The 20,219-nt window shown below is 35.4% G+C and overlaps 1 protein-coding gene across 1 annotated transcript in view; it reads left to right on the forward strand.

The window, feature by feature from the left end:
• CALCR (calcitonin receptor) overlaps positions 1-20,219 on the forward strand; it is a 123,024-nt gene that overhangs the window by 61,241 nt on the left and 41,564 nt on the right. The window contains exons 3-6 of the mRNA XM_074340733.2: positions 6,571-6,650; positions 11,161-11,317; positions 13,046-13,156; positions 18,330-18,442. Coding sequence (XP_074196834.1) covers positions 6,571-6,650; positions 11,161-11,317; positions 13,046-13,156; positions 18,330-18,442 — 461 coding nt within the window. The remainder of the gene's footprint in view (positions 1-6,570; positions 6,651-11,160; positions 11,318-13,045; positions 13,157-18,329; positions 18,443-20,219) is intronic.

A 20,219-nucleotide genomic window follows, 5' to 3' on the forward strand; every position in this document is an offset into this window, starting at 1 on the left:
TTTTAAAGAATTGTTTTTAAATTTTGTCTCTGTCCCTCATTGACTGTGGGAACTTAGAAAAGTCACTTAACATCTGCAAACCTTTTATTCCTTATGTATAAAGTGGGAATAATTCTTATTTGCATTTGATGTTTGGATAATGTGTAGAATTACTTGGCCCTTAGTATGCACTCAGTTCATTTTAGTTTCCTTTCTTCCTTCCCCAACAGTTCTCCTCTAAAAATCAAAAGTCCATTTTAATTTGGCTAAAGACTACCATATATGTATTCTTGGGTATCAATCAACTAAGACAATACATAGGTTTTCTTGATAAACATTAGGTTCCCCCTATCTTTCCAAAGAATATCAGAACATTCCTGAATCTAAAGCCTGAAATTCAAGGGTGTATGTATTTCACTCCTGCAGCTGAGAACAGTGACTGAGGGAAGAACCCTGTGACTTGTCACCTTCCTACTATCAGTTAGTTCAGGTCCCAGGAAGACCTGCCGCTTATCAACCGAGCCCATTAACAACAGCACAGAAGCAGTGAATTTATGTTAGCATCCACTTGTATTGGAGAAGCTATTGCCAGTCAAGGTTAGAGATGAGTCATAGGTCCTGTTCAAGAAAACTCTTGGTCAATTCTGTTATTCCAATTAAGTTCATTAGCTTTGCATAAATTCTAGCTCTTACTTCTCTAGTGCATCCCTGAGCTAGTATCACTGAACGCTGACCACCAGGAGGCATGAGAAATGCAAGGAAATGTCACAGGAATGTGGTCAGATATTGGGAAAATATGAATAGGGAATATTTATGGATCGAGGTTACCAAGATGCCCCCAGACGCATCCTGAATTCACAGAACTTGGGCTGTGTGCGTCTCACTTATGATCCCATCTACATCCTAAAACCAAATCACATTCATTAAGATTTCTTTTTCGGTCTTCCTAATTAAATTTATGATTGGCTAAGTCTCGTTTTAGGCACCATAATTTCTTTATATATTTAATTTTTTAAAAGTGAACTGGCAAAGTGATTTATATGCAAGTTTCCTCACAAGGACTAAGACTTTTTAAATAAAACAGGTTGCAAAAATGTTCACTTCACCTGAAATATTAAATTGCCACATTGAAATTGACTTTGACACCAGCATTATAGGTAAAAGTCACCTAGAGCAGAGCCTTGAATATTAGCTGTTAGGGTCATGGTGGGAAACCACTGCTATGATGAAAACTATTTGCATTATCATGGCTGACGTTTAGAGATCCAGCTCAACTGCCCATCCATGATGTCATTAATTCCACTTAATCTCACTGTTTTTCAAGAGAATCCAGCTAATTTGACAGATCCTTTTGAATGGCTTACACAGCTATACAAAAAGAATACTTTCCAAGGCACTCAAATTTCAGGGAAATAGATCCTTAAATAATTTAATAGAAAGAAAATCTTCGTAATGATTAAATTACATTGGATGGTACTTTTCTCTGTTAGTAAATATATGCTACTGGAATAGGAAATACAGTGGCAAACATGTGTCTTGTAAGGTAAGGTTCTAGGTGAAATATCTTTGTGTGAAATCCCAGAAATGGTGAGAGGATTGGGAAACTTGTGTAAATAAGGGGGTACAGAAGGGTAGCTCCACTCAGGCACTCTTTCGTAGTGCATAATGACTCATAAGAGCAAGACAGTGCATTTGACTCAGTACATATTAGAGGAGTGAATTTATAAATACAATGAGTGCTCTCTGCCTCATTCCAGCCCACCTCCATTTCTGCAATTACAAACATACAGAGATACATGCACAATAAGCAGAAAGATTATGGGAGAGAAGAGGGAAATGGAGAACTCTAAGGCTAGTTTATAGCTAGTAAGCATTGGTATAATAGGGCCTGTGGTTAACAACCAGCAATTACTCTAACTGGCAGATGTTTAAGTAGCAACGATAGTTAAATATATTTAATAACACCACAGGTTGGTTATTCCTTTATTTAACCCATTTTACTCAGGTCTAGGCAACTTCTACACTAAGATATCCTTGATATCAGAACCAAACAGAATTCCTGAAGGTGATTAAGAAAAATTAAACTGGGCTGGAGGTTGAACTGTGGTCATGGGTTACTGATGTCCCAACTAGATCAAGTCTAGACTAGAGCTGAACCTTTTTTCTTTTAAAAGAGTGGTCACAGGGATGATATTTTGAAGAAAACAATGTGGAAAATGCTGTTTTCGTTTACTTCCTATTGGAGGGTCAAATAGCCCCAATATTTATTTAATGGCTATGTTGTCTCCCTCTGCAATATATATTTTTTGCATTTTCTTACAGTTCAACTTAGAGCCAATGTTGGCGTGGAAAGAACCCTTAATTATGGTCCAGTAGTCTAATTGTATAGATAATGAAATTGATGTCCAGAAAGGCGCAATAACATACTTGAGTCACGTAGTAAGTTTAAAGTTCTAGGAGTAGACTATGGATCCCTTATTCCTTAGCCCTGTATTTTTTTCCCAATTATTCTGCACTGACTTGTCTTCCCATATTCGCCATAGCTGATCTCAACAGAAGTGCTTATAAAAAAACCCATAAACGTGCTAATTACAATCAGGTAAATTTCAGGTTTCCAATAGAAGACCCTGCTGACAATGGAAATTCCATTTGTCCAAAACAAATATATATATATACATATATATATATGTATATGTATATATATATATATATATATATGTGTGTGTGTGTGTGTGTGTGTGTGTGTGTATATATATATATATATATATATATATATATATATATATATATATATGTATAATGTATATATATCATGACTAAGGGCATAGACTGTGGAATTGGCCCACTTAGAGTTTCTTCAACATATCCAGTGATGACCACATCCTCATCTTTGCTCGTGCTGATCTTTTAGACTGGATTATTTTTCTCCCAATCTTTCCCATATTGAAGTTATATTTTTATCCAGAGATAGCATCAAAGCACATGTAATAAGTACACGATGTATTTTTAGTTAAATTGATTTCAACCAGTTTCTATCTCTCCTTTCCCTATCATGGGTACTATTGGAGATCCAATAATAGACAGAATCCACGAGGTTATGAAGCTCTTTCCTCAAATTAGTTTCAATTAGCCAGATTATCTATTAATAATGTCCATTTAAGTAATAGCACACTTTTGCACCTCACATGGTTCTGAATCATTTCTCCAAGATCTCAGTTTATTAATGTTGCCTAGCCAGCTGCATAAAGGCGATCTACCTGTTTCATTCAACAAATGTTTATTGAGCACTTATTATATCAGGTCATTGCTGTGAGTCAAAGAAAAAGCCTCATTCTTTTTGATATCACATCAGTTTTATTCTGCTTCACTTCTTATCTAGATTCCTACTTTTACATTTCATGCCAACCTGTTTACCAAAAACAGCTCCCCAATGCAGAGAGTGTCAGTTTTTACCAGCTAGACTTGGAGCCTGAATTTAGATAGGCATTTTAAACTCATGATGAGGAGCAGGAAGGCACTCTGTTTTGCTTAATGTGGCAACATAAATTGGGTTTATGACCGCATTATGCCTTGGCATATTAGTTACTGTAGTAATGAAGAATGATTTTCTAGTAGATTGTATAATCAAGTTGTTATCCAAACAGAAGGCATTGCTAAGGCAACAAACCAGCCTACCCTGTGGTTTCACTTACTTGCTCACGTGGACTATATAGCTACAGACATATTAAAATAGAACTGTCTTCAAAAGAAGTGCCAAATTTCAAATTTGAAACAGACTTGAGGTCTTGGATGACAAAAGCCCACAGCTGTTTTTATTTTTTATCTGTTTTTTTAATTAAATTTATTGAGGTGACATTGGTTAATAAGATCATAGAGGTTTCAAGTGTACAATTCTATAATACGTCTATGTATTGCATTGTGTGGTAGAAGAGGGTAAAGGGGATCAAATACATGGTGACACAAGGAGATTTGACTTTGGGAGGTGAACACAGCTACTTTTAGATAAGCAATGCCTGCCTCTTCTCTTTCCTACTCTTTGCCCACATCCCTCATCCTACTTCTTGTTTTCACAGCCAGCATACTAGAGGAGAGGTTCTTGAAAAATAATGCTCCAAAAAAGCAATCGCCTCTAAGATGCCTTTTATAACTTTGGGCTTTGTACCAAGGCTAGGGAATATTTAAGACCTCAGAAATTACACTTTTGCTCCATGGAGAAGAAGAATAGAAAATTGTAAGTGAAAGGGCAGCTTTTTCTCATGACTTGCAGGCATAATTAACGATGGTGCTTGTTGCTATAGGAGGGTCCTGTGTTAAATTCCTACCATTTAAAGTTTGTAGGGAATCAGTGAAGGAGGATACAATTACACTCATTTTAATATAGGAAATGGGTTGGAGAAATCAAGACGTGAGGAAGGGAGACTGGTTGTGAGGCTTTTACTAGGGTACTGTTGAGAACGTGGAGATAAGCACTAAGGTAGTGGTGAGCAGCGGACGTATTTGAAAAGATACCAAATGCAGATAGATTTGGAGTACTGGAGACTACATGTTGGGCATGAGGAAGTGAGTGGAATCAAGATTGGTCCCTGGTATCTCATTTGAACAATGGATAATTTTGCTAGTCACTGATTGACACGGAAATGCAAGGAATTGGATAGGGAAAATCATGCATTCAAATTTGTTACTGTTGTGGTGTGGAGAAGATGCAGTTGTAAACAATCACAGAGTTCTATGCTTCATTTAATTTATTAGACTACAAACCACCATCATATCAATAATAATAATAATCATGTGTAAGTGATTGTGTGAAATACAGAGGGATATAGATAGCTAAAACATAATTCTTATCTGAAAGGGGTTTAGCATCAGGTAAGAATGTTAGGTTGTATGTATACATAGATGAAAATTTATGGCAAACATACAATGTGCTAAAAGGGTGATTTGGTTAATAAATTTCCTAGGCACTCAAAACCTACTTTTCTAGCCTTATTTTTACTTCCTGAGAAGTTCTGAGCTCCAGCTAAATTAAACTATTGTATTTCTTATTCTTTGGCTACTTCTAAATTTTCCAATCTCCATATTTGTTTTAATTTGCTTTCTCTGGCTATAGATCTTTGCTTTTCAAAATCCTATTTAGTTTTCAAATGATGTCAAAGTACAAATCCTGCCCTTTTCCTCCCAATCAGAAATTCTCTCTCTTTTATGAGGCGCGATATTTGTACAATTTTATTGAAGTTTTTAACCCAGTCTGTATTTAGCACATGCCTTATTCATGTTTACTCCCTCCCCTCCCCACTATGCTCAGTTTCTTATAAGGAAATGGTATCTCATGCAGCTCACCCATATTTGCACTCTTCATAATGAGTGCATTAGCTGTTAATACGTACATGTATGTGTTTTTAACTTACTATTAGACTTGAACTAAATCAGAAACAATGAATAACGATCAGCACATAAGATGACACTTGAAAATTATACTTAACATTCTCAATTTCCTGTCATACTGATATGTAAATTGAATACAACTTACTTTTTGGGGGACAAGTATATTCGGCATGCAGTGTAATGTTAACTCATGCCTAATAGAAATGTATAATCTATAAGTGATTTAGTAAATATAGTGTTAGATGCCATCATAACTACTTACCCCTAGTTGACATATTGTTTTCACACAAACCCCACTGATGAAAAGAAATATATATATATATATATATATATATATATATATATATATGTAAAATAAAAGGGAAAAATTTTTTAAAATATACACATACATATATGTCTGTATATATATACATGTGTACATATATACACATATATATGTATAAAATAAATATACACATACATATATGTGTATATATGTATACATGTATATATATACATATATGTATGTGTATTTTTTTTTAATTTTTGCCCTTTATTATCTTTCCTTATGTAAAATTGTCTACAGAGTCATGAAAAACTGTTGATACTGTGACAAAGCAGTCTGTTTCTGACTATTGTGGTCTTGAGTAAGAATGGTGACCTGTTAGGTGGCATATTCAATCCTTGCTCTGGAAAAAATTTATTCTTAATAGCAACTTGAAGCTTGAAGAATTGGTAGGAAAGAAAAATACTCAGGACTCTCAATAAGACTCCTTAAATAAGTTGGTCTTTTGATTACCTAGAAGGCATGAGTATCAATCCTTTACAAATCACAGACTTTACTTGTTTGTGTCCAATGAGGTGATTTCTTTGTGGATGTTTCCAATGAAATTTTCAGCAGTTCTATGGATGCCACATATTAATTGAAGTCCACAATGATTGCTCTTGATTGCTCTGAATTCTTTATTTTGGTCTTGATATATAAAGGCGGCTTCATAATATCTCAATAGGAGGATATTAGACAACAACCAGACAATAATCTTTCCTGGCTGAAAGGAAGGACGGAACATGCAGTTCCAAGCAGACTCTTCTTATTTACATGGATTTTATTTAGGAGGTCTTGGGACATTGATCCTCTTCAAGTCAAATGTAAAGACAAGAAAAGGAGTATAGTCAACATCAACGCTATATTAATTTTAATGTCTTTCTCTTTTTTTTATATTTCTCTAGGAATTAGAAGGTCGTATGTCAAAACAAAAATGAAATTCACCCTTACTCGCTGGTGCTTCGTATTCTTCATCTTTCTAAATGTAAGTAAAACAAAATTAGTCTAAGTTATATTAATCAAGAATGCTGAAATATGGAGTCATGTTTTGAGTATGACTGAATGGACATTAATAAGAATAGATATTGTTCTCCAGAAGCCAAAACTAAGTTCCTCAAAACTATCATTTTCTTAATATTTTGTTAACAAATCCCCCCTCTGAACTTACACTGATTTAGATTAGTGTTAGGTTTACCCAGAAATATGAACTTTGTTTTACAAAAATTTAGTGGTAATTCAAAACACCTCCTCATTGTCTTGAAAATTAACATTGAAAGTTAATAATGTCTTTGGATAAAATGTTTTTCACACTTGACATGTAGATTTGAGTCAGTTTCTGGGCTGCTATCTTTTTAAAACATCTGAAATCTTTCAGTCTTTATTGATTTTCAAATGTATTTCTTATCAAAAATTGACTAAGAATTTTAAGTCTTAATATACCACTGCCATTCCATAACTCTGCAGTCTTTAAAACCATGTCCACTTTATGTAATTTTATTTAGCAAGTAATCAGAACTACAATTGCCTTAGAAAACCTTACCAATGCCTATTCATTTGGGTCAACTTTGTTAACTATCATATCATTTTAATAGAACATGAAAGGAAGGTGAGTAAATTTTACATAAATAAATTTGGAGTTTTCTTGATCCTTATGCTCTCTACAACATCAGAACAACACTAGCCAATGAATTGGCTGCAGTAAAGATCACTTGTGATCTTTACTGTGATACCGTTATACTCACCTAAAGCTTACTAGGGTTTTAGAATTTTCATTGTTCATTAATGTGTAGTCACAGGCTTACAAGTTTACATAAACTTTACGTCATTCGAAGGAAAATATTACTAACATTTCACAAGTGTTAATTTAATTTTAAAGAGAATCTTGTTTTGTAATGTTATACATCAAATAAACAGTTTATGGGAATAATTATTAACATAACTCTCTTGCATCTATTTGGATAATGAGTATACTTTATTTTATTATGTAATGCTGTCATATTATCTTAATCTTTAGATTAAAGTACAGTATAATTTGCTAAAAGTAATCCAGTATTTGGAAATGCAGGTACCTTTATGCCATTGCAAATATTGTGAAAACATTTAAATAAGAAGTTGTAGAAACTATTAGAATATTTTATTTTGTCTGTACATGCTCAAGTCTTGTGTGTTATTCTACAGATGCAGAAATATTGGTATATTCTATTAATAAATTGATATTGTTATTTTCATAGCTCAAATGATTTCATTTCATAAAGTATATAATTATATTAGACATCGATAGAAGAAAAATTAAAGTAACTACCAGATATTATAGGACAGTTTGAGTATTTTTCATTATGAAGGATACAGATAATTTATGGTGTGTTAGAAAACTAAAGTAGGTCGTTTTTATTCAAAACTTTTACCTGATATGTATTAAAATTCAAAGACTGAAAGAATTGCACATTTGCATGAGCCATGGACAGAAATGTTTTATGGTTTGTGGGTATCTCTTTACTAGCAAACACAACTGCACAGGGCCCTTAAATGGTTTTGTATTTTCTCTGCTGTGACATACAGAAATTTGCTTCTCTGTCTATACTTGGATTATACATATGATTTGGAGGATTTGTCCATAAAACATTTTTGATCCATCAACTTTCTTCTATAACACTCATATGTTCCACATTGATAATCCTCAGAGAAAAGTAATTTTTTTAACAAAATGACATTGGTTTTAGTTACTCCAAAATGTCACTTCTTAGATACATTATTATGGAAAAAGTACTACCAGTATATTTATTCAATTCTACCAATCTGATTTCCAAAAGGACTTTAAAGCAGATATTCGAGTCACCACATTCCATTTGCTTCATCTACATTAATCAAAACCACACACTCACTTTCTCTCCGTTATCTGTGGTTAAAAAAAAAAAAAAAAAAAGGCTTCAAACAGTGCTTAGCACACGGCAAGAACCCAAAAGATGCTAGTGATGAATGATGATAACAATGGCAACAAAAATGATGAAGACATAGAAAAACGAGGTACTTCTGAGAAGCATTTTGTTGTTGTTTACTTAGCTGTATTCCCCTGCTTGCTTGGAATTGATCATATATGCAGCAGTTTTGTTCTTTATCTACTGCTTAAGTAGAAAGCACATAGGACATCCACCAGGAGCATGATCCTACCCAGAAGAACCAAGGCTGACTCATTACAAGTTCTATTTTATCCTTTATTTTGAAAAGTATAAGTAACCGACACCTACAAATAATTCTAACATATACATTATCATTATTAAAGATGGTGACATGGAAATCCTGTTGCTTATATTTGTGGATCCTGAATTCACATTTATTTTAGAATAGTTCTGTCTTTGGCAATCAATAGGAATTTCTCCCTTCAGTACAGTCACGTGGGTTCCATGGCAGAGGCAAACCATTTCTCCAAGTTCTGCAGAACAGCTCTGCAATCATTCTGTCTCCGTACTTCTAGAATCTAGCTGTAACACAAAAGCAGGCTGATCGTCTTACATCAATGTAGGACTTGCTGGCACCTCTAAAACATGTCCAAAGAGAACTTACCTTCTTCTTCATAGTAAGGTTTTTCTTTCCCAACTTCTCTTCTTTCTCAGGACTCTACTATTTTTTCCAGTTATATAAGCTAAAATATCTGGGCTATTTGACTATTACTATTCTCCATTCTTTATATTCAAATATGCCTTCACCTTCTTATTATTTATAAAAGTGCTAAGAGTTGCTCTTTCTTGTTCCATCACAAGGTGATCCAGTCCATACCTTCAGCTTCCTGGCTGGTCTTGCCAACTAATCAGTGGACATCTGATGACTACCACATGAATTTTACTGACACTCTCCTTTCACGGCCTTTACTGACCAAAAAGCTGCAAAATATCTTTATTTCATTATCATGTTTAATAATATTAGCTAAAATGTATTGAGCCTTTCATGGCCCACCACTTTGCATGTTTTCCCAGGACTTGTGTTACCTCATTTTCCTTGACTCCATTTCTTACTAACCCTCAAATATGCTCCCCTCTAAGCAGACGGTTTCCTTACCGTGCCTCACACTTGTCACTTCCTACCTCTGGAATGATATGCATTCCTTTCCCTCCATCCACAAAGCTTCCCTCTCCCTCTGCCTACACAGACAATACATATACTCAAGGTCCAATTCAAAGTCTACCTTGTCTCTGTAGCCGTCCCTGACTATTCTTGCTCCACGCTCTCTCCCCACTCTGAATTTGTACTGTGTTATGCACTGTACAACTTAACATTTAGTGAGATCCCGTCTCATAGGACATGATGCCCCATCTATACAAAGATAGACTCTGGAAAGAAGTGAGGCTCTACCATGAGTAGCCTGGGACACATAGGTTGACTTAAAAAGGATGATTTTGTTTTAGAGACTGTGGGCAATAGAGAAAAATACATAACACTGTTTCTGCCATCAATATATATGGGAAAACGTTAATGTTAGAACAATTTAGACAGAATAAAGCCAAATAAAAGTGTGTTTCAACAGGTGTGATAGAGAGCAAGGAGCATTGTTAACTTTGGAAGAAGAAACGTCAGTGCGGCCTGAAGCTTACCAGTCTTCTCCAAAAAAGTCCCTATGCAGATAAAAAAACCACAAATTCAAGCATCACTAAAATACATAGCCACAAAGGAAATTGACATCTATATAAACACGACTTAGGACAATATATTAGCGAGTGGTATTTTTACACGCACACACACCAACTTTGATAAACAGGACCTATGATGGTTATGAGGATCAACTGAGACTGACAAAACTAATGCCAGCCTGTACTAAAAGTACAAAAGATCTAAGAGAAATATTCAAGATTTACATTGATTTTTTGGCAATGAAAATGAATTACCCTGTATAGGTCATCTGCTGATGAAACCAATTAAAGCAATTAAGGCTAATTATTCAAAGCAGAATATCTCAGAACAGATTTGTTTACTCTAAAGGAATAAATGGGGTAAATTTTTGGCACTGTGCACAGTCTCAGAACAAATAAAAATCAGCTGAAGAAGTCCAATAAAAAGAATTTATTTAGTACACAAATAGATCTATTTTTAATAACAAGAGCCATAATTCTTAGGCATTCCAAAGAAGGCAAAGTTGATGTAATATTACTATTCTTTGGAAATCAGGTTATTTTCTTTATTTACATCTAAACTTTACAGTGATAATAAAATTAAAAATCATATAATAAAGAGATGCATGAGTTTGTGTGGGTGCTATATATTTTTAATAGTGAATGGAATAAATGCAAATATAAAATTTGTAGGAAGAATTTGCAGATGAAATGTGAACACTTATTAGTTATAAAGCAAAAATATTCTACATGGAGACTATACATAATTGTTGCTTATAGAAAGAAAAATAAATGTCTTCAAACTTTTTATTATTTCATATATATATATATATATATATATATATATATCCATCCTTACTCTCTATAAGTAACTGATTTTTGTTTTTAATACAGCACCCAACCCCAGTCCTTCCGTCCACTGCAAATGACTCCATTCCTCCAGGACTAGAGTCGGAGCCATTTCTGTATGTCGTGGGACGAAGGAAAATGATGGATGCACAGCTCAAATGCTATAACCGAATGCAACAGTTACCCCCATACCAGGGACAAGGTAAATAGAATGATGTATATAAACGTGTGTTTCAAACATCATTGAAGGTTTATTTTCTTCCATGAGTAAATATGTGTTAACTAATTTTAATTTAACATGCCAGCAGTTTTAACAGTGATTTTCATACCATAGTATATATGTGAATTTCATGCAGCATACATGCATAGTTTCTTTGCTCAAGTTCAGCCAAAGACTTTCGGGCTAACATTTGCACTTATGACAAAATTACCACAAAAACTCAGTATTCACACGTGGCAAGCAGGAACAATACAGGACTAAGTGAGGGAGAGGAATTGGAAAATGACAGGAAGGAAATTGGAAAATGGTGGGCCAAGAACTTGCCTCAGGTGGAACCTGTCAAAACCTTGTCTTGTTTGGGTTTAATTAGGTACTATCTTTCCTTAGCTGTCAATTTGTTGGCAACTCATACTATTCCTTCTTCTTTTCTACCTCCAATTCCCAGAGGAGTTAGAAAAAGGTATCGCCTAGGCAGACATTGTTTATCTATTGGCTTCTCTATAGTGCTCTATGTGATTGCCCAAATATTCTCAGGGCCAAGCATATTGTTAGCTATAAAGTGCCCAGAGGAAAACAAAAGGGAGGGTGCGATGGCCAAGCATTGCTACATCTATTTTAATTCTCTCCCCTGTCCCCTAAATCATTTGACAAGACCCAACAAGATCTTGTATACCCTTGTATATTCTAAGACAACACTCTTGGTAGAGGGAAAAATTGGTAAATATACTCTATTACTATACATAGTTTGCCTTCAAATAGTTAAAGTTTTAATCTGTATTTCCCATTTTTAGCATTTTTCTTTGAACAAAAAACTAAGTCAATTGGATGATAGATGTATGTTATTTTTCTGTCTGCAGTAGTTTCAATGTTTTTTAAGAACCTGAAGAGGCATTATATGCAACTTACCCCCTAAAGAAACCATTTCTCTGAAGCAAATGGAACAGTAGAAACAAAAAAAAAAACCAGTATTTTCAGAGACAAAGTGAGTGCAGTCACCTTCACTTTGGTCTTAGCTATCTTAGGAGTCTGAACTTTTTGCTATTAATCATTATTTAAAACTTTATTTTATCTCTTTATAGAGATAAATCTTCATGTTTTAGGGAGGTTTAATTTTTGAAAGTAGTGAGAAATCACTTGGAGCCATCGTTGATGAATACATAAAGTGATTACACTGAGCATTATTTTAGCCAGTAATAAAGCGTGATTCTAAAGTACTGTTTATATATGTGATCCAACTGGCTGCAAATGCATCTTCAATAGGAATTTTGAATAACTGCATCACCCTTGGATTAAGACTAGAACCACCCTAGGCAACCCCTTTGAAGATTAGTGGTTAGTAGGATATATATGCTTCAAAGCCACATAGCTTTTTTTCAAAGCAAGCCCTTTTCTCAAGGGTTATATTGCATATACTTTCACAAGAGATCTCTTGTAGCAAGCACTTCTGGAGAGATTTTAAACAAAAGATTTTGAAGAAAAGATTCCATGCAAAAGATGTGTGTCTATGAGGAACAAACGCAGAGAACCTTACAAAAATGTGAATTCCATTAGTACTCAGTTAAGCATTTAATGCCTTTATTTTGTTGCCATTGCTGTTTTTAATATTTCAATATCGAAGTAGAGAGCCCCAGAATAACTGTCTCTTCACCATTAAATACTGCTGAGGATTCTGCAGTTTATGACAATGTTAATTTCTTTCTAAATGTCCAGGTCCATTTTGCAACCGTACCTGGGATGGATGGCTGTGCTGGGATGACACACCGGCTGGAGTAGTGACCCAACAGCACTGCCCAGATTATTTTCCCGACTTTGATCCAATAGGTAGAATATTTATTTTTATTTTATATTTTGCTATGAAGCTGTTAGAGTTTTCATGGTTCTGGAAAGAATATCAGATATAAGATAGACCTACCTAATCATCCTCTACACATTTTGGTATGTGCTGAAGCATTTCCATAAATGAAATACCCAGTTGCACAAGTATTACAAGCTATCCTTATTTTTAAGTCACATTGCTGCTCAGTTGTGCACACGGGTCATAAAGCCGATTATATTTTGAGTAAAAATTAACAATTTACATAGGAAAAAACATAATATATGTAGGGTTCAGTACTATCTGGGGTTTCAGGCATCCACTGGGGGTGTTGGAACATATGCCCTGTGGATAAGGGGGGCTCCTGGGTCTCATTTTATATTCACACAATATTTGACATAAAACCACAAGTGAACCCAAGCCTCCTGAGCTCTTACCTAACCCTCTCTGTATAAGGAAGTACAATAGTCTTGGAAAAGCATTTTAAAAAAACAGTCTTTCTAAATCTCCGTACAAATTTGTGCAGACTGAATACTTTTAGAACTTTCAGGGATGGCATGTTTTTTTCCTCAGGCCTCAATCTAGTCACACTGACGTGGTTGGAAGTTGAGCTAGATGCTTAGACAGAATACCAAGTGCAAAGTGGAGTAAGAAGCTAGGGAGCTGAAGTTATATATCTTAGACCTGTCAGATATCCAAATAGATGGGCGTTTCTGGAATCCAAGACGTTCAGTGGTTAGGGGTCAGGAGGAATGCAGAGGAATGAGGAGGCAGATGAGGTTGGCTAACAGCCTCCATCTAGAAACTAGAACATGGGACTGGAGAATGGGATTGGGGTGGTGCGAATAGTAAGTGAGTGATTCTCAACTTGGCTAAGAAGCTGGGGAACTTTAAAAAATCCTAATGCCTTGTACCACCTCAAACAATCTGATTTAATTAGTTTGGAGTACAGGCGGGGGATCAGGATTTTTAAATGTTCTGCTTGTGACTAAATATGCAGCCAAGATGAAAATGTGTTAAACAATTAAGAAAGTGGCCAGTACAGAGGAAGTTCAACCAGTGTGTTAAGCAGCTGTACCAGCGGGAGGCAGAGCCTACTGTGTTTCCCCAAAAACAAGACCTAGCTGGACAATCAGCTCTAATGCGTCTTTTGAAGCAAAACTTAATATAAGACCCGGTCTTATTTTACTATAAAAAGAATGAGTGAATTAACAGTACTGAAATATATATAATATTATATAATATTATATAAGACCAGGTCTTATATAATATTATAATATAATAAATATAATACCGGGTCTTATATTCATTTTTGCTCCAAAAGACGCATTAGAGCTGATTGTCTGGCTTGGTCTTATTTTTGGGGAAACATGGTAGTATCAGATGAGGTACAGGCCATGGAGGAAGGGGGTCCCAGAGGAGTGAAAGGTAGTAGCCACTCATCTCCAGAAACTGTGGGTGTCAGGGCCCGAAATTTCTGTCCCAAGGAACTAGATAGAAAACAGATTGCACTGAACTGTATTTGGGATAAGATACTGAAGAGGGAACTTAAATCTTAGTTATAAAGGAGGCCCAGATACTGAAAGTTAAGTGGGTCCAGCTAGAGACACAGTAAGTCCCTGTTAAGGGGTGAGATTTGTTCCTGAGAGTACAGCGAGCCTGAGCCTGCAGAGGGTATTTAAGGGGCTCTAGATGTTGAAACTGGCTGGCTGTGGGAACAGGGCCCCAGGCAAGCAGGTCATTCCTCCTCAAGCTCTGTATCTCTTCTAAAAAGATGTGCTATAACAGAGCACAGTAATCCCTCCACACCTCACAGAGGTCATCCTTCTTCCTTCAGTGTCCTTTAGGGAATGGTGCCATGGAAGAGAGACCATCCAATCATGGAAGGGAATAGCAGGGTCCTGACAAAGGAGGATGTTCTTTGAATTATCTGGTCTGGACTAGAAATAGCATTTTGAAAAGAGGAATTAGTGTTTGTTTTGTGCTTAACAGACTATGGAAAATCAACCTGGACTTTCAGTTTTTTTCAAGAGTTTCTACCATATTTCAGGGTCAACCAGCCCATCCAGTTATTCTCATTCACTGACAATGAACAACAAGAGGTTATTCATTGCCCATAGACTGAAAATGAGGACATCAATTAAGATAGAGAACAGCCATCAGATGGTAAATGTAGGCAACAAAGTTTCTGGAATCCAGATTAGAGCAGAGAAATTAGTCTATCCCTAAGACAATGTTTGGGAGATGCTTTTTGTGCTTTCTTCAAGGATGAAATCCTAAATTCTACCCCAGTGAGATAGTGATACTGGAAATGGGATTATAGGGGACCACTTTTAAAACCAGTTCAGGCCAGCCACTTCTGGGAATTCTCACTTTGATAGAAAAGTTGGGATAAGAAGAGAGAAAGGGCTTAATCCTGTGCCCTGCTCAGTACTACATCCCTGTAAACTCTAACTAAATGCTATTGGATGGTAATCCTTCAAGTCTTTACTGAGTCTTCCCAATTAATGATGCTTAATTAATCTTGATTTGACAACTACATTAGAGGTAACTTGACTGGCACAAAGAGCTATTCTGCAATTGAGGCTACAAGGCCAGTTCCAAAGTAGTAATGAGCTCTTGCCAAAGTGACTATAATTATTGACTAAAAGGCAAGTTTTGGATCAACAAAACAGGGATTTCCAGGCAGAGATCCATTTTTTCAGCCAAGCTTTTAGATTGAACTGTCTCAGCTGGGGGACAAATCCACTTCAAAAGAAAAGCACATCTTAAAAAATACCTATCTCTAACAAACAAATTCTCTAGGATTTTACCATTGACTCAAAACTATATCTTGATGATACACAAAACAATTTAATGAAATGACAGAGATTTCATTTTGGACAAAATGCTTGGTAAAAGAGTGAATGAATGAATTAACAGTACTGAAATTCAAAAGAGGCCAATAGTCTGAAGGAATAATGCTAGAGTGTAAAAAGCAAATTTAATAAGGAAATATTTAAGGCCCTGCCTTTGAAGTCAAACATCCCATCAACATTAACAACACAGAGCTAATATGCTTTAGGACAATGATTGTCAACCCTGATAACCCTTTGGAATTAATGATCTTTTTTAAAAAATGCTGATTCTTGGTACATCTCCAGATCAATCGAATTTGAATCTCTGAAAATTGGTCCTAAGAATCTGTAAAGCTCCCCCACGTGAATCTAGTGTGAGGGAAGGATGCTGTCCGTCATGGTGCAGGCCAATCGTAGAATATTTTAACAGGAAACACCACTATCTGAGCACATGCAGGGAGGCTCCAGGCTGTGAGGGAACAGCAAGCTGCGTGGTGTGAGTCCATGGGAGGTTTGCTTTGAAAAGGGAAAGTCAAAATAGACATATTCTTTTTTCAAATATTGAAAGACTTGCCAGGTGGAAGAGGACTCATTCTTGATAGCTGCAACAGTTAGAACAGGAAATGCCTAGATCCAGACTTTAGTTACATCAAAACAAAACAATAATATTTCCAACAGTCCTATCCACGATTGGAATGTCTTCAGGAGGAAAGTCTCTCCTCCATATAATTCATTTTGCCATACATAGCTACATAAGTTTGTTAAAACCAAATTATGTTTATTTTGATAAAGCAAAAACTACTTTCTGACAATCAAATCAGATCTCAGTGATATTTCAGCCAAGTATTTTTTAAATATGGATTGCTTCCTTAGCCCTTAAGCAATGATGGTGTCTTCCAAATATTAGTATATGATTCTGACTTCCACATCCCTGCACTGAAAAAAAAAAAAAAAGGCCACATATAAAAGGTCCTTGCCTAAACCAAGGAAGCAAAATGCTTCAAAAATATTTTCCCTAAGAAATTATCAAAAATCAAAACTGGGCGTGGGTTCCAAATACACTGGTAAAATCTCTGCATATTATACCAATTCACGGCTGTTATCTGATCTCTGAGGCAATAAACACATTGCAGAGGTACTTTGGAAAACTAGAGAAAGTTTGAATAATTCAGATTAAATTTGGCAAGTGTGTTCATTTTAATGTTTACTTGTTCATAATTTCCATTTTATTTAATTCAATATATTTTTTCTTCCAAATGTGTAGCTTAGTTGGGTTAGAATTTAAATACTATCTTGTAGTCAAACAAAATTATTGTTGCTTCTTTGGGTCACTGGAGCAAAGTATAAAGAGCTTTGCCACAAGACCATAAGGTTAAATGCAGAGCTTACTAGCCCTGCCATAGCTTTGGAATCAAGTAGACCTGGATTTATTCCCTAGCCTCACTACTTGATAGTTATAGCAGGGGGATTTACTTAACTTCTCTGAGCCTCAGTTTCCTCATATGTTGAATGGGACAGCCACCTTAAGCGGTCATTATTAACATTTAAGGAGATAATTCTGCAAAGTGCTTATTAGCACAGTGCCTGGCCCATAGCAAACGCAGAGATTTTTAATATGTCAATCCAACTGAATCAATGGATTTCACCATCACCTAAGAGATGATTTAAAAGTAGGGAAAGCTAAATCTATGAATCCCTAATACATTCTCCGTGAGACGAAGAGAAATAATTTAAATGAAATCCTTTTGAAAGGCATATCAATCACCTCTTGATATATCCCTTAGTTTTGGACTTCTTTGTTCTATTGAATTTAACCATGTGAAATTGCCAGTATTTGACCATTTGACCCACAAAAACTGAAGTTTCATGCAGTCAAACTAATAAATAAATATTGTAGATAAATTAAGAAAAGTATGCTCTTGCTCTTTTCACATAGTTCTACCTAAAATCAGAAGCTTAATGTTAAAAAATATGAGGTAGAGTGTAAGATAGCACTTTGGAGTCTGACAGACCTGGGATTAAATCCTGGCTCACCCCCTATCTATGGACTTTTCCAACTTCATAACCTTTCTCACTGTTTGCATCCTGTTGTAAATGGAGATAGCAATGTCTGCTTTTCACAGCTTTGCTGAAGATAAAATGAGACAACGCATATTAAAACATCTTGTATAATGAAAACATCTGTATAATCTATTACATTCATGGTAGTTTCTCTTACTGATATTCACGTTTAAGTTCTATAAAGTGATTAACACTTTGGAATGGTTTTTAAGCCTTAATTTGTTATTTTTCCTTCTTGGTATTTTGAAATAGTAATACAATATTTGTTATGTTTCATTAACAGAAAAGGTTACAAAATACTGTGATGAAAACGGGTTTTGGTATAAACATCCTGAGAGCAATAAAACCTGGTCTAACTATAGTATGTGTAATGCTTTCACTCCTGATAAAGTGAAGGTAGGTTCCATTTCCAATTTCAATATTTGGTGAGAATGCCGTTATTTACACATGGAAAAGTATGCATCACTGTAAAATACCTGCTACCAAGAAGCTAACCTTTATTATAGAAGGAAATCAGATGATAACTTCTAAGTCCTAGGAAGTCTTTGAAGTGGCATTAGAGAAAACGACATTTTACTTCTTGGTTGGCACTCAGTGTCAATGAGAGTTTCATGAGTATGTGGAATCAGGCCATTTACGTCAAGGGGAATAGGGTCCATGGAACAGATGATGGGATTCTCTACAATGCCAGTTATTAGGCAGATTTCCAGGGCCTCTTTAAGATCTCTCTTTGCATGGAAGAGTTCCAAAATGACAAATTTTTCCTTAAGTCACAAGCTAACACTTACCTCCCTCCCTGCCCCGAGATGTCCATGATAGTTTTATCGTCAGGCCTTAAAGTGGAGAAGCTCCTTATAGTGGAGCTTCTCATTAGCCTGTTGATAAAGGTGTGGCTGTTTAGGTTATTTTCAGTAGAAGTCCATCCTGTACTTGTCCTTATTTGCTGTTAAATATTTTTGATATCTCTGCTTAGAAACATTTAAGTCATGGAAAAAATCCCAGATACCTGCACTTCTTCAGATGCACCAGAAATCTGAAAAGATCACTAAGCCCACGACCAGGCAGCCTCCTGTCTCACTGGGAGAAATAGTTGGTCATGGTTCAACCACACCGGGCATCTCTGAGCAACCCTGGTGGCTGCAACAAAAACCTATTGTTTCCTTCAAAGATAGGAAGATATGCTTCCTGATTACTAAGTTGGAAGCTAAAAGCATATCAGAAGCTATAGGAGTATAGAAAATTTTCTTGTTATTAATAACAAAACAAACAACAACCCCAAACAAACAAGATAAATAACTAACTAAGAGACTAGTTGTGAGAGGGACACCTTGTCACAGGTACAGGCGGAAGGCACCAAAGCCAGTTACCTCTTCACAAATGTCTTAGTTACCCCTGAGACTCAGATGCATGTCTACATCCTAATGGAGAGCTATTTTCTTAATAAGGTCAGGTTGAAATGACATGTCACTGTGTAAGGAATTTCCTGAATGAGTGCTGATTATGATTTTACAGGAAGAAAAAGTTATAATTCCATTAACTGACTTGTTATTAAAAGTGCAGATCCAAATAAATAATTCTCAGTGCTGCCATATTTGACATTCTCACATACTCTGGCCACATCTGAAAAGAAAGTAAAGTACTTTCAGAATAAACATTCCCCTCTAGGCACCTAACATAATGCTTGAAATTATTTGCACAAATCTTCCATTTGTATAGAGGCAATTTTTTTTGATGAAAGAATTTATCAAACAACAACAACAACAAAAACCAGTCTTAAGAATGACACAAGAATGGTAACTAAATTATGAGCTGTAGGTTTAATCTTACACATTCAGAAGAATAAATGTTTTTAAAGTATTGTAGAGGCAACTGAAGGAAAATGAACTAAGTTATATGAAGTTTTCTTAGAAACAAAATATGCAGAAAGAAAAATAAAATACGGACAGAGGATAAAGGTGTGGATTTATATCAAAATCAAAAATAGTATTTTAAATGAAAAAGGAATTTCGAATGGTGAACTATTTAAAGGAAGGACTTTTAGAAATGCCACTCCTGGTTTTTTGGCTAGTGGTGACATTAGAAAAATAGCCAGAAAATGAATTCCTGGGAGAAAAGACTGGAACTGAGTGTTTTCTTGCAAAGATTCTTGAATACTTCCTAAGTAGGGATCTAT

Source organism: Rhinolophus sinicus, chromosome 4, assembly GCF_057876585.1.
Source record: "Rhinolophus sinicus isolate RSI-liver-muscle chromosome 4, RSI-T2T, whole genome shotgun sequence".
NCBI classification, from domain to species: Eukaryota; Metazoa; Chordata; class Mammalia; order Chiroptera; family Rhinolophidae; genus Rhinolophus; species Rhinolophus sinicus.